General features: G+C 43.0%; 2 protein-coding genes and 1 long non-coding RNA gene across 15 annotated transcripts in view; 1 reads left to right on the top strand and 2 right to left on the bottom strand.

Moving 5' to 3' along the window:
* Positions 1-13,570, top strand: part of LOC112153685 (protocadherin gamma-C5) — a 529,198-nt gene that overhangs the window by 310,415 nt on the left and 205,213 nt on the right. The gene's annotated exons all lie outside the window — the stretch shown is intronic.
* On the bottom strand, positions 1,471-5,511 carry LOC118599234 (protein NLRC3-like). Its single transcript, XM_036213917.1, has 5 exons — positions 5,435-5,511; positions 3,597-3,716; positions 3,418-3,473; positions 1,785-3,317; positions 1,471-1,751 (listed from the first exon to the last, which is right to left on the bottom strand). Exons 2-5 carry the CDS (start codon positions 3,662-3,664, stop codon positions 1,486-1,488), a joined length of 1,923 nt encoding a protein of 640 aa, XP_036069810.1. The 5' UTR covers positions 3,665-3,716; positions 5,435-5,511; the 3' UTR covers positions 1,471-1,485.
* On the bottom strand, positions 5,527-6,652 carry LOC118599238. Its single transcript, XR_004948530.1, has 3 exons — positions 6,553-6,652; positions 5,658-5,794; positions 5,527-5,584 (listed from the first exon to the last, which is right to left on the bottom strand). It is a non-coding gene; the product is annotated as an uncharacterized LOC118599238 (long non-coding RNA).

The following is a 13,570-nucleotide window of genomic DNA, read 5'->3' as shown; positions in this document are numbered from 1 at the left end:
CTTGTCCTTGTAATCTACAGGGCTGCTCCCCACAGCCTGGAAAAATGAATCATAAGGCGACTCAGTGTGATATAAACTCTAACTCCAGTTCCCTGTCGTCGAGTCTGGTGGGGGTAGAGATAGGCTCAACAACCACCACCACTGTGGGTCCGGTGGGGGTAAGCAGAGACGAAAAGACAAAAACAGACACGGTGAAACAGAAAGCAACAATCTATGCCACAAACACTAGCGAGACTACTCTGTTTCATGGCTGGACCATGAAGGAGCTAGGTGAGGCCCAAGCTGCTGATCCAGATATTTCACCGATTCGAGCGTGGTTTGAGGCCAACACTGAGCGCCCCTCCTGGACCATCGTTTCCCCACACAGCCCAGCCACTAAGACATACTGGAGCCAGTGGAAAAGGTTGTACTTCAAAGATGGTGTCTTAGTCCGACGTTTTTACTGCCTAAATGACACCCATTTCTACCCACAGATAGTCATGCCGCGCAAACTACAGCCTGATGTAATTCGTCAGATGCATGAGGGGCCAGTTGGGGGACATTTTGGCATTGAACGTACAGTGGCTAGGCTGCAAAGCAGGTACTACTGGTACCACATGAGGGAAGATGTGGCTGTGTGGTGCCAGACCTGCACCAGCTGTGCATGCAGGGCCAGACCCCAGAAGACGCCACAAGCTCCCATGGGAACTGTCAGGGTGGGAGCCCCTATGGAGCGTATTGCACTAGACATTATGGGACCACTCAATGAGACTGATCGGAAAAATCGATATGTTCTTGTCATCCAAGAATATTTCACAAAATGGACATTCCTTGTAATCTGATTAGACAGAAGTCTAAATGAAAAACTGAACAGAATAGATGATCATGGGACTGCACGGTGGCGCAGTGGTTAGCGCTCTTGCCTCACAGCGAGAAGGCCCCGGTTCGAATCCCGGCTGGGACCTTTCTGTGTGGAGTTTGCATGTTCTCCCCGTGCATGCGTGGGTTTTCACCGGGGACTCCGGCTTCCTCCCACCGTCCAAAAACATGTTTCATAGGTTAATTGGTGACTCTAAATTGCCCCTAGTTGTGAATGTGAGATTGAATGTGTGTGTGATTGAGGCCCTGTGACAGACTGGCGACCTGTCCAGGGTGTACCCCGCCTTCGCCCTTCAGTAGCCGGGATAGGCTCCGGCACCCCCGCGACCCCGAAAGGGACACAGCGGTCAAGAAAATGGATGGATGGATAGATGATCACTAAAGTAGTCTCTAGCTGCAGCTCTGAGTGGAGCCATCAGTGAGAAGGTTTAGGGACAGTTAACTTTTTGACAGAATCAGGAAGGTCTGGAGAGTTTAACCTTTATTCCAGAAATCAAATCTAAATGCTTCTTTGTGTTTATTCTTCTAATGGTGGTGTTAGATGGAAATGTGTGACCACAAATGCTAGAAGATGAATGTTGAAGATCTGAACACTGATCTGATTTATCATCACAATCACTTCTGGACTCACATGAACTTTCTGCAGTTCCTCACAGCTGGGATGAGTCTCTTTTTACCCTCATCTGATGTGTTGTACTGGTCCAGGTCCAGATGATCCAGAACCTCCTCTGACATCTGCAGAGTGTAGGCCAGAGCTGAGCAGTGGATCTCTGAGAGTTCCTTCTCTGATTCGTTCTCTGACTCCAGAAACTCTTGGATCTCCTGAGGAACTGAGAGATCCTTCATCTCCATCAGACAGTGATAGATGTTGATGCTTCTGTCAGGAGAGACTCCTCTGATGTTGATGCTTCTGTCAGGAGAGATTCCTTCACTGTTGATCTTCTTCAGGTTGTTGATGGCTCTCTGGATGGTTCTTGGATTCTTCTCTGTCTGACCCAGCAGACCTCCTAGGAGTCTCTGGTTGGACTCCACAGAGAGACCATGAAGGAAGCGAACAAGCAGGTCCAGGTGTCCAGTTTGACTTTGCAGGGATTTCTTCATGACTCTACTCAGAAACTCATCCAGGGATAGGTTCTTCATGTTTTTCTTCTTCAGGAATTTCTCAATGACCTCTACCTTCCTGTTGAAATAACAGTGGAACATGTAGACTGCAGCCAGAAACTCCTGAACGCTCAGATGAACAAAGCTGTAGACCGGTTTCTGGAAGATCTCACACTCTCTTCTGAAGATCTCAGTACAAACTCCAGAGTACACTGAGGCCTCTGTGACATCCAGACCACACTGCTGCAGGTCTTCTTGGTAGAACATGATGTTTCCTTTCTCCAGATGTTCAAATGCCAGCCTCCCCAGCTTCAGAAGAACTTCCCTGTCAGTCTCTGTCAGCTCTTGCAGATTTGTCTGATGTTCCTGCTGGTACTTGTTCTTCTTCTTCTTTGTCTGGACCATCAGGAAGTGTGAGTACATGTCAGTCAGGGTGGTGGGTAGCTCTCTTCTCTGCTCTGTGGTCAGTATGTTCTCCAGAACCACAGCAGTGACCCAGCAGAAGACTGGAACTTCACACATGATGTAGAGGGACATGGAGCACTTGATGTGGGAGATGATTCTGCTGGAGAGCTCTTCATCTGGGAATCTCCTCCTGAAGTACTCCTCCTTCTGAGCATCATTGAAGCCTCGTACTTCTGTCAGTCTGTCCACACATGAAGGAGGGATCTGATTGGCTGCTGCAGGTCTGGAAGTGATCCAGACCAGAGCTGAGGGAAGCAGTCGTCCCTGGATGAGGTTAGTGAGCAGCACGTTGACTGAGGACTTCTGGGTGACATCAGACACCACCTGACTGTTGTAGAAGTCCAGAGAAAATCTGCTTTCATCCAGACCATCAAAGATGAACAGAAGTTTGCAGTCAGACAGCTGTTCTGCTGGGATCTTCTGGAGTGTTGGATGGAAAAGCTGGATCAGAGTGAGAAGACTGTGCTGCTCACGTCTGATCAAGTTCATCTCCCTGAAGGAAAGAGGAACCACAGCACTGATGTCTTGGTTCTCCAAACCCTCGGCCCAGTCCAGACTGAACTTCTGCACTGAGAAGCTTTTTCCAGCTCCAGCAACTCCGCTGGTCAGAACCACTCTGATGGATCTGTGTTGGTCAGGGAAGACTTTGAAGATGTCTGGGTTCTTGATTGCAGTGTCATGGAGCTTGTTGGTCTTGGTGGTTGTCTCCAGCTGCATCACCTCATGTTGGGTGTTAGCCTCTCGTCTCAGTTCCTCTGTGATGTAGAGCTCAGTGTAGACCTCATTGAGGAGCGTTTCTCTTCCTGCATCTTCAGTTCCTTCAGCCACATGTTCACTTCTGCTCCTCAGACTGATCTGATGTTCTCCAAAAATCTCCTGCAGACCAACATCTGCTGAAAGAGCAGAGAAATAAGTTCCTTCATGAGTGTTCAACACAACCACAGCAGATGTTTCCAGAAGAATCCATCAGCAGATGATCAGGCTCTGACTCACCAGCTCTGGGTCTTTCTGCAGACTGGGGTCCGCTCCTCTTCTTCTCTCTGTGGACACTAAGGAGAAACAGATTGAAGAAGATCTCATTTGGATCCAAACAGAAAATATGTCAGACTTGAGATCATTTCTGATGTCCAGAGAGCTGAACTCTGCTTTGTTCACTAGAAACTGGTTCTTACTGTAAGTCTGAGGGTCCTGGTTCAGTTCTGAAGTCAGGAGGACCATCTTTGGACCGGTCACTCTTCATGGATCCACAGCTGGATGCTGCAGACGGGACTCTCTGTGTGACCTGTTGACCTCTGCAAACACAGAAACATCAGAGTGTTGGAGGATCTGCTTCTTCATGAACAGCTGATGGACTTTGACATGAACACAGACGGTTCTGTTTAGTCTGAATAACAGCAAACATCTGTGTTTATGAGGAACGCTCCATTTGGAACCGGTTCTCCTGACAGTAGAACTGTGGAACACAGAACGCTGTTCTAGAGCAGATATGGACATTTGATGGTCCAGAACATAAACGTCATGACTCTCACACACAGATGTTACAACATTTATGCACTGATGTGTGTTTTTGTTCCACTAAGTTATGAATCAATCAGAACATGAATTAGCTGGAAATGAGGAGCTCCAGCAGAACCTGAACCAGAAAGATCCCGAAGACACACATGATGATGTTGATCTTTACTTTGTTTACAGCTAAACTCTTTGGACTTCTCCTGTCTGGAAAGGTGTTGGATGTGCAGAGATCTTCTGTGTTTGATCTTTGTGTTTGAACACTTTATAACTTCAGCTGTTCTTAGTGTAACATTGATGTTGATGCTGAAACTAGTTGACATGTTTCTTTTTTAATCTTTCTTCATCATATTTCCACTAATAATTGATGTCTCTCACACTAATGATCTAAGCAGAACTACAGAACCGGGTTTTTGTCCTCGTTCTCTATGATCTGTTTTTTATGGACGTGAGGAACGAGTATACATTTTTTCCAGATCATTTTCCCAAGAGAACAGCTCATTAACTCGTCATCAATGAGGCACCGAAATGTAAAAGCTCAGCAAAATTAAAAACAGCTGAAACTTTGATCAGATTTAGCCAAATGTTTTGATATTTGCTGCTTTATTTTTATTTTGATCAAAGTAAACAAATATTAAATAAAAATACTAATTTCTATATAAATATTGATTATAATTCTCTGGTTAACTGAGAGCTTTATTTTCTGTCTCAGCTCTCTCTTCACCACAACGGACCGGTACAGAGACCATAACAGTGGACGCCACTCCAATCTGCCGTCATCACTTGTAAAGAAGGACCCACGACCTAAAGCAGCTTCATCTTTGAACAGAAATTCTGCAGACCAACAGCTGCAGGCTTTGTTCCAGTCTAAAGGGATTTCTCTGGAGGTAAATAACAGAGACATCCCCCCCTCCCCAGGAGAAGAGAGTCTAATAAACCAGAGATCATCATAAGGTTTGTGGATCTCAAGACAAACTAGATTTATTGAACAAAGAACCTCCAGAGGACTGACGTCTACTGGAATGAGCGTCTGACTAAAAGGAAGCAGAGATGATCAGAAAAGCAGAATGACTGAAGAAACAAGAAAAGTCTGAACATTTGGAGCGGCTGTGGTGCAGCGGTTGGACGATCGACTCCTGATCAGAGGATGTGTGAATGGACCTTCTAAGACAGAACTAAAGTACTGTATGAGTACTATATATACTCCATTTACCATGTATTCTGTACTGTTACTTTAAAATATTCATCAAACTGAACTGAACTCCACAGCTGGACATGGTTATGGTAGTCAACAATATGTAAGACTGGGAGAAGTTCTGGGTCAGTCTGAGGGAAAGAGAAATAGTAGAGAAGTAAAATATATGAAAAAGAGAGACATTTTCTGATGAGAATCGATGAATTCTCCATCTTTGATATTTGTCTGCTGACAGTTTGGTTTGAAAAACCTCTAGATCATCAAATATTCTGTTGAATTCATACAAACTACCTGAAAAACACTTACTGATCCACTGCTGAACTGATGTCTTTGAAGTCTGGAGGTTCAGGTTCAGTTTCAGGTCCAGATTCAGATTCAGATTCAGATTCAGATTCAGATTCAGATTCAGATTCAGGTCCAGATCCAGATCCAGATCCAGGTTGGTTCCTGTAAAGACTGAAGGTTGCTGGTATGAGTGCTGAGCTCTGACATTGAGAGAGTCCTGGACAGTTGGAGATGTTCATCTCACCTCTGAGCTTTTCTCTGGTTGTCATGGTTACCATCTCTCCTTTTTGAAGAGGGATGGGCTCCCTCCTGTGTGTCCTCCCACTGATCCATGCTGCTGGACTGAGGATCAGCTCACACACACCTTCTTCCAACCTTCACCTGCAGAGGAAACTCTCATCATCATCACACACACATCAGCTGCTCCTCCACTGATGGGCTCTTCTCTTGTGTTTCCTCTCAGGTTCAGGTGAATGCAGTCAGACAGCAGTGTGGGACAGAGGAAGCTGCTGAACATCAGCTCCTGAACATCACTTCTGCTCTCCCTCCACCAGATGGAGACATGGAGCTGCAGCAGCAAACACTCCATGATGGAGCAACATTTCACTCATTCAGTCACTTTGACAAAGAAACAACTCAACTATTCAGAAAGCATGAAGCCCATCAAGAACAACAGACACCAATCAAAGAATGAGCTGAACAGAAAGAAAGTGAGATGCAGAAACCAGCAGAGGGCTGCAGGCTGAGCAGCTCTGGACTCTGATTCAGTGATTTGTTGAAGAGAGCTCTACATTACTGATGAAGCTGCTGAGAGCAGAGCTGAGAAGAAGCTCCACACAGAGAGAAGCTGACAAACAGAAATGGGAGATTTCCTGAAATAAAGACGGAGCACAGGTTCAAGAAGAAAGCTGACAGCAGCTGAGAGGAGGGGCGGAGCTTCAAGCTGTCAGACTGACAGATTGTTGATCTGCGTGACTGATGAACTCCCTTCATCTTCATCCACTGACACTGAAACTCAAAAACAAGTTGAAGACAAAGCTGCGTCTTCCTCTGCTGCTCCTCTTCCTCACAGGTGAGATCACAGACCCGTCATTGCCTACATCATAATGGAGAAAACAACAGAAAACACAAAGACTCACTGTGAAGAAGAAGAAAGTTGGAGCTCCGTCTGCTCTGACATGGAGGAAAACTCTCCACTTCCTCATTTCCTGATTCAAGAACAACTGAACAGAGCTCCGCCCCCTGGATGGGTGTTCCTTTACCTGTAATCTGATTCACATTCTGTTCTTCTTTCAATCTTCTGCGTTTCACCTAAAAAGTCCCGAAGATTCCGAGCTTGGTCACTAAAGAACAAACACATAGTCAAGTCTTATCTTGTAAAGCAGAGACTCTTTCAGGTTTCTGACTACAGGGAGGAGCTAACACAAACACACAGGAAACACTAAAGTTCTTCATTAACTACAGTTTAACTATCAAAATGTAACACGTCTGCTGTCTGTAAGTAATTTGTGTTCAGAAAAAACACACAGGAACAAATGATCTCCGATTAATCTCCAATAACTCCCAGATTTCTAACAGCAGCCACCTCTTTTACGTTCTTGAGACAATCTGTTAAAACGTTTTGTGAGGTTGTTTATCCTGAACTGAGGGGCAAATATATCTGCATATCATCAGCATTGCAATGGAATGAGATGTCATGCCGTGCACTGATGGAACCAAGAGGCAGCAGATATAAAGAAAAAAGGGCAGGACCAAGAATAAAGCCTTGAGGTTCCCCACAGGAGAGAGGAGCGACAGAGGAGGAGACCTCACCAATTCAAACAGAAACACTTCTTCCTGTGAATACCAATGTGGTGTTCTAGTCGAGACAGGAGGACTGCATTGTCCACCGTGTCAAAGGCTGCTGTCAGGTCCAATAGCACCAGAACCACAGGCTGTTTGGCATCAACACATGCGGCAATGTCATTATGGACCTTCAGAAGGGTGGATTCTGTGCTGTGTCAAGATCTAAAACCTGACTGAAACTTTTCAAAAATAACATTGTGTTCTAAAAACGACTGCAGCTGCTTAAAAACAACTTTCTCTAATAACTTAGATAAAAGAGATAAATGAGAAACCGGTCTGAAATGAGATAAAACAGGTGTCCAGATGAGGTTTTTTAAGAAGAGGCTGAACCACAGCATGTTTAAAAGCAGATGGAACCACTCCAGAGCTTAAGGAAGTGTTGATAAAGTTCAGTAGACCTGGTTCTACAGCATCAAAAGCTTCCTTCAGAATTTTAGCAGGAATCACATCAAGACTGCAGTTTGTGGGTTTGAGCGATTTGACAATTTCAGAAAGAATATGAGGAGAAATCAACTCTAAATGATCAAACACATCAGTGTTACGCCCCACTGGGGAAAAGGTGCAACAAATAGAAAAAAGAAACCAGGAGGGATCAAATAAGATTATTATCGTTTATTACAAAAGACTTAAACAGAACCTAACACAAGGGAAACACGACGCAAGCAGCCAAAAAGAAGGGGAGAATAATGATACGATTAATAACTAACGAACTCAGAAACTCAGGCTTTTCAGCAATAAGGTAATGACAGAATCACAACACAAACAGCTTAACCCAAAACCAAATCACAACACAAGTTAAACAAAACCAAAGTCCAAATGTCAGGGTATGACCTAGAGCTGGGCGATACGACCAAAATCTCAATTTTTTTCTTTCCAAATTTGATTTTCAATTTAAATCCATTTTTTCCTCCCTTCTTTAATTTTGTTTAACAAAGGTTACAAATGACAATTTTTTTTTAACAAAAACTATTTTATTTTGGTATGTCTTTTGGAAATTATCTCAAAGACAAAGTGCAACTAAATACAAGCTGTAAAAATGTCTATAGAACAAAGCAGCAGGTGTTTTGTGAGCTACTGCTAGCTTAAGCATCCTATAAAGAAAAATAAAATAATCATTCGGCAGAACACACAGACCCGGCTTTCTGTAGCAACAGCCTTCAAACATATGCTGCTGTTTGTGGTTTGATGCTCCAAGTTTGAAGTTACAACCTTAGTGACCAAAATCTAGTTTTTGACCGAATAAAAAAAATCTTAACATTATTTTTTACTGGTCAAATTATTACATTATTTTACTAAGACATTTACATGAGTGTTCATTTAAAAATATGATGTTGAACACAAACAGAGAGGAAGTTACAACATAAAAACAACTCAGATGAAAACACTTTTTCCTAAGTAACTTCTTAAATCTGTGATCAATCTTTGCTCTCTGGTTTTTTATGAATATTTCTACTGAGTTTAATTTTCTATCACAATTGAGTTTTTTCTTCTCTTTAGCAGCTAAAAAGACTCATTTACACCCTAAAAAGAGAGCGGTCCGTCAGCTATAGTCTGAACCTGATGAGGACATTTAGTATTTTCTATATTTCTTTAAGAAAACAAAATAGCATACAATCAATTAATAAATAGTATGAACATGTTTTACTGTCTTCTAACTAAACTCACAACATGCAGAGTGAGCCAGAACAGGTTTGGCAAAAGGAGGGAAGATTGACAGAAATGCTCTTTTCTTAATTCTTTCTCCAGAGGATTCTATTTTTTATTAATCAGAACTAAAATAACTAAAAACATTTCAATGTATTGAATATTTGCCATGATATCACAGACAGTAAAGATACAGCTCTGTAATGCTACAGAATACCAATAAAGTTAGTACAAAGTGGATTCATCTCTGTTATTACATTTATAAAATACAGTTTTTATAAATGTCTTCTGAATTCATGTTGTTGTTATTGTGCGTCTTAAAGTCCGCTCAGTGAAAACGACCGATTTTGAACCGATCTGTTTACATTTATAGATAACACACGGGACAGTGGTAGTGCATTAGCATTAGCAGCTAATATTGTAGCATTATGTTACCGTCAGTGTGTAACAACAGTGCTGTCTTCATATCAACAATTAAAGGTTCTGTTGCTGCTGTTGATCAGCAGTTTTATCCTCCAGTTCTGTCTGGTTCTGTTTTAAAATGACTGCATGTCCCGCTGCTGCATCAGCCAAAGCTAACCGCTACACACACAGAGACAAGTAGCTAAAGGGGGTGGTGGGTGGGGTAGGGTCGTTTTTTTTTGTTTTTTTGTTTTGGAACAAGCTTTTTTCCTCTGTCTCTGCTTCACTGACGTATCTCCTCTGCTACCTGCAGCTTTTATGTCTGCACTTTGCAGAAGCTGACTTTACGCTGGACTACAGAAGCCCAAGAGGGCAGAGTACGGAGAAAATAAAATCTCAATTTTCAAAAAACAAATCATCTAAAACATAAAATTAGAATGAATTGATTATATCGATATATCGCCCAGCCCTAGTACAACCCAAAGCTAGTTTACGGGAAGGGCAACACCAGGCAAAACAGGCTTAACTATAAGATGAGGCCGATAACAGGGGCAGCTGAAGAAACTGCCCTCTATCTCCTCCTCAAGTGTTTTAGAAGTCAGGTGACTATAATAACCACCACCCCCCACCAGGATCTGGTCCAGTGTGGTCCCCTCACCCCCCTCCCCACTGCATGCTCTCATGTTTCTGCTCCATGTACAAACAGACTAACAACAGCACAGCTTCACACTTGTTGTTGTTCTGTTGTTTCTTCTCTTGGTTTCAAAGACTTTTGGTGCTAAAATTGTCTTCGTCTCCATTCTTTTTGTTCTGGTTCAGAGAAAACTCTGACAGATTCCAACAGTGAAGGAAGATGTGAAGGAACAGAAAAACACTTTAGTTTGACACGTTGTTCCCAGACCCCCCCTCAATTCAGCATTTTGGCCTCACAGGCTTCCATCCCCTTTGAACAGAGAGAGAACCAAAGCTCATCCCGAGAGCAGCTCTGACTGCTTTCTGACTGAAAGAATGTGGATCTTCAGATGATCTTTGGGACTTTTTCTCTGCAGCAGAACCACATTCCTGAAGGACGTCTTTGTACCTTAGTAACAGGGTGTGTTAGATTCTGCAGGAATGAAGAAGTGCTGCCCCTTGCTGGACAGGAACTCAGACAAAGAAGAGAAAGAGCGGGAAAACGTCAGCAACTGTGACTGTGAAGATGAAGAAGATCTAAAGATTGTTCCAGAGAAACAAACCTTCATGTCTGTGCTTTGATTCTAAACCACTTGATTCTATCAAGGAGAAACTAAAGGTTTTACATGAACATGAAATGTTGCCGTGAATGTCCAGACTAGAGCACAACAACATCACAACACAACAACTGATGTGACACACTCACAACTAGAAAGTCTGAAAGCAGCAGAAACTTTCTGAGCATAAAGGCTGTTTTCTCCAGAGGACATGAATGAACAGAGTGGATGTCAGTGAGGAATGACAGAGAATCACTTTGATGCAGCTGCTGAAACAACACTGCATTGAAGCAGGAGGGAGAAGGGAGACACCTGCTGGCTGTTTTCAGAACTGCATCTTAGTGTCAAAAGGTTCCAAACTGAAAGCTGTCTGTCAAAATCCAAGAAAAGCAGAACCAGACCAAACCAAAAGCATTTTTATCCCAACTAAATCCTTTTCAAAGAGCCTTAACCAGACTGGAGCATCCCAGAAATCTGGATTTGACAAACCAGCACAGGAACAAAGGAACAAGCACAGCTGGAAAGACCAGCACAAACACAAAGACATGAACATGCCTCTTACCAGCTTAACCTGGATAAGAATCACATCCAGTCACAATGGAGAAGCCCAACAATGCTGTTAAGATGAGCAAGAAGATGCAGAAAAAGGACAGATTCTCTCAGCGTTAGAGCTCCAAACCACAGAGTCATCCTTTCACAAACCAACAAGTCCTTCACTGATTCGGCTCCAGACCAACAACAACTTTTGCTAGTCCTGTGAGCAGCTTCTGGTCAGAGAACAGCCTTCAAACTACAGACCTCCAGGTCTCCATCAGGGTCATTCAGGAGCAACACTTTCCTGAAGATCCGATCCTGACTAGACTGGACTCTCCCGCACCCACCTCAATGCTCCAAGAACTATGAGAGAAACACTAAAGCCTGATGCTGGGACTCCACTTTAGTCTGACACAAATGGGATTGAAGGAGACTTTAGCACAGATGAGGAGGAACGTATTGGATCAGGATCCACCAGAAACCAGGAGAAGGAAGGGAAACGTATGATTCAGGGGAAAATAAACATGGAAAATCATTACTGTGGTTCAATTTGTGCAAGACTGATGCAGAAAATAGATTTAAATTAAAATTTTCAAAAAGTAAAGAGTAAAAAGAGGTACGTCTCCAAAGAAAGATCCAAAGTCCTGGCACGGCGGCCAGAAGTTGGTAGAGTTGTGGATCGGCGGCCTGGAAGGAAAGAAACAGCAGGTAAGAACTAAACCACACATACCTTTGGAAGATTCCGATGATGAAATGAAATGTGGGCGTGTCCATTAGAATAAATATCTCTGGTACATTTTTGAAGATCAGGACGTCAATGAAATCTCCAAAATGTCAGAAAATATCAAATGACGGAAGCGAGAGCGCTAATCGATGATGGGGCGGGTCCACTCTGGAGGAAAATCCTGGAACTTGTCCAATAGAAACGCCTTAGAACCAATGTTTTAATGAAATCTTCCAATTCCAGATTGTTCTGATCCATCCTGTAAGTGTGAGATCCATTCTGGAACTGGTTCTGTTCTGAAGATTGGACTGAGGGGTTTTTGGAGATCGCCACTAGAGGGCGCAGCCATTTTTAGAGTGTTTCAGATGTAAAGTTGAAATAAGAACCAGAAGCAAACACAATGTTTGAAGAGCAGTTCAATGTCATCCGTTAAAGTGAGCGTCCATGAGAGCAGGAAGCTCTAGTTTCTGTTTTGGAGAGGCTCAAATCTGTCTGTTTCTTGCTGTTTAGCTAACAAGCTACGCTAGTTGAAGTGGGGAAGTTTTCTAATGTTAGATTTCAGTCGGTTCCTACTGTTCAGATTGGAAGTTTGCTGGTTCTGAACCCCATAGAAGATCCCCAAGTCCACACTCCAGATTCTATTATGTCCACCAAACCCAATTTGGATGAAGGAACTAAACCTCCATGAAAGGAGGTCAGAAAGGAAGAAGAGCAGTTACCTCTTTGTTTGCTCATCCCAGCATTCATTTTCCTGGACACTTCTTTCAGTAAGGAATCCTGGGAAAGAGACGCCGTTCCAGCCATAATCCCGCTCTGCTTCAGCCAGAAAGGTCCCAGCTTCATTTCTACTCCACGTCCAAAAATGAGTTTGTCTGGAAACAGGGCAGATGGACAACACTGGAGCATTTCAGAGCCATTCTCTAAAAGTTCTTTCAAACAGCAAAAGTCCACATTTTGAAAGGATTTAGCAGCAAAGAGAGGAGCAGAAGAGAGATTCAGCAGGCTGTTGGCACTGAACAGGTGGGTTTCTGCGACATGTGGTGAAACAGGAATTAATTTCATCAACAACTTTCACATTTTCTGGGAACGCAAACATCTTTTTTTTTTAAAAATGGACTCCGTTTAAATAAATCAGGAGTTAAACTGTTCTCCTTCAATGTTTTTTTACTTCCTGCATCATGCCAAGACTGAGATGTGTTCTCTAGAAACACACACCGTTTCTGTATTTATCACTAACAGGAGGAATGTAATCTGGCCAAAACGCAAACAAAGGACTTTAAAAGAGGTAAACATTTCCTCTGCGCATTTCCAGAAACAGAAGTTAAATGAAAATATTATTACTCCTAGACCTCTCAAGTTAGCACTTTTAAATGTCAGGTCTTTAGCAGGAAAAACATTTTTAATTAATGATTTTATCACTGAGATAAATGGTGTTAACAGTGAGGAAAGAACAAGCAGAAAGGGTGGGGGGGGGAGGGGTTGCAGTTTTGTTCAATTAAATATTTCAGTGTAAAAAGTTATCTTTTGGAAACTTTCCATGTTTTGAATATGTAGCCCTACAGCTGAAGGCCTCACTCGAAACCATATTTATAAATATCTACCGCCCCCCTGGATACTGTGCAGAATTTAACCTTGAGTTTAGTGAACTTCTTCTTCTTCTCCTTTCGGCTTTTCCCTTCAGGGGTCGCCATAGCGAATCCGTTTCCTCCATCTAAGCCTGTCTTCAGCATCCTCCACTCTAACACCAGCCACCTTCATGTCTTCATTCACTGCATCCAT

The sequence above is a fragment of the Oryzias melastigma genome, linkage group LG10 (assembly GCF_002922805.2).
Source record: "Oryzias melastigma strain HK-1 linkage group LG10, ASM292280v2, whole genome shotgun sequence".
Classification (NCBI taxonomy): domain Eukaryota; kingdom Metazoa; phylum Chordata; class Actinopteri; order Beloniformes; family Adrianichthyidae; genus Oryzias; species Oryzias melastigma.
This window is presented reverse-complemented; position numbering and strand designations above follow the sequence as displayed.

Coding starts and splice junctions, on each gene's coding strand:
- LOC118599234 (XM_036213917.1), bottom strand. CDS start 3,664: ATGAAGAGTGACCGGTCCAAAGATGGTCCTCCTGACTTCAGAACTGAA. Junction 3,474..3,596: donor CCAGGACCCTCAGACTTACA/GTAAGAACCAGT, acceptor GTTTCTCCTTAG/TGTCCACAGAGAGAAGAAGA. Junction 1,752..1,784: donor GAAGAAGATCAACAGTGAAG/GAATCTCTCCTG, acceptor TCAACATCAGAG/GAGTCTCTCCTGACAGAAGC.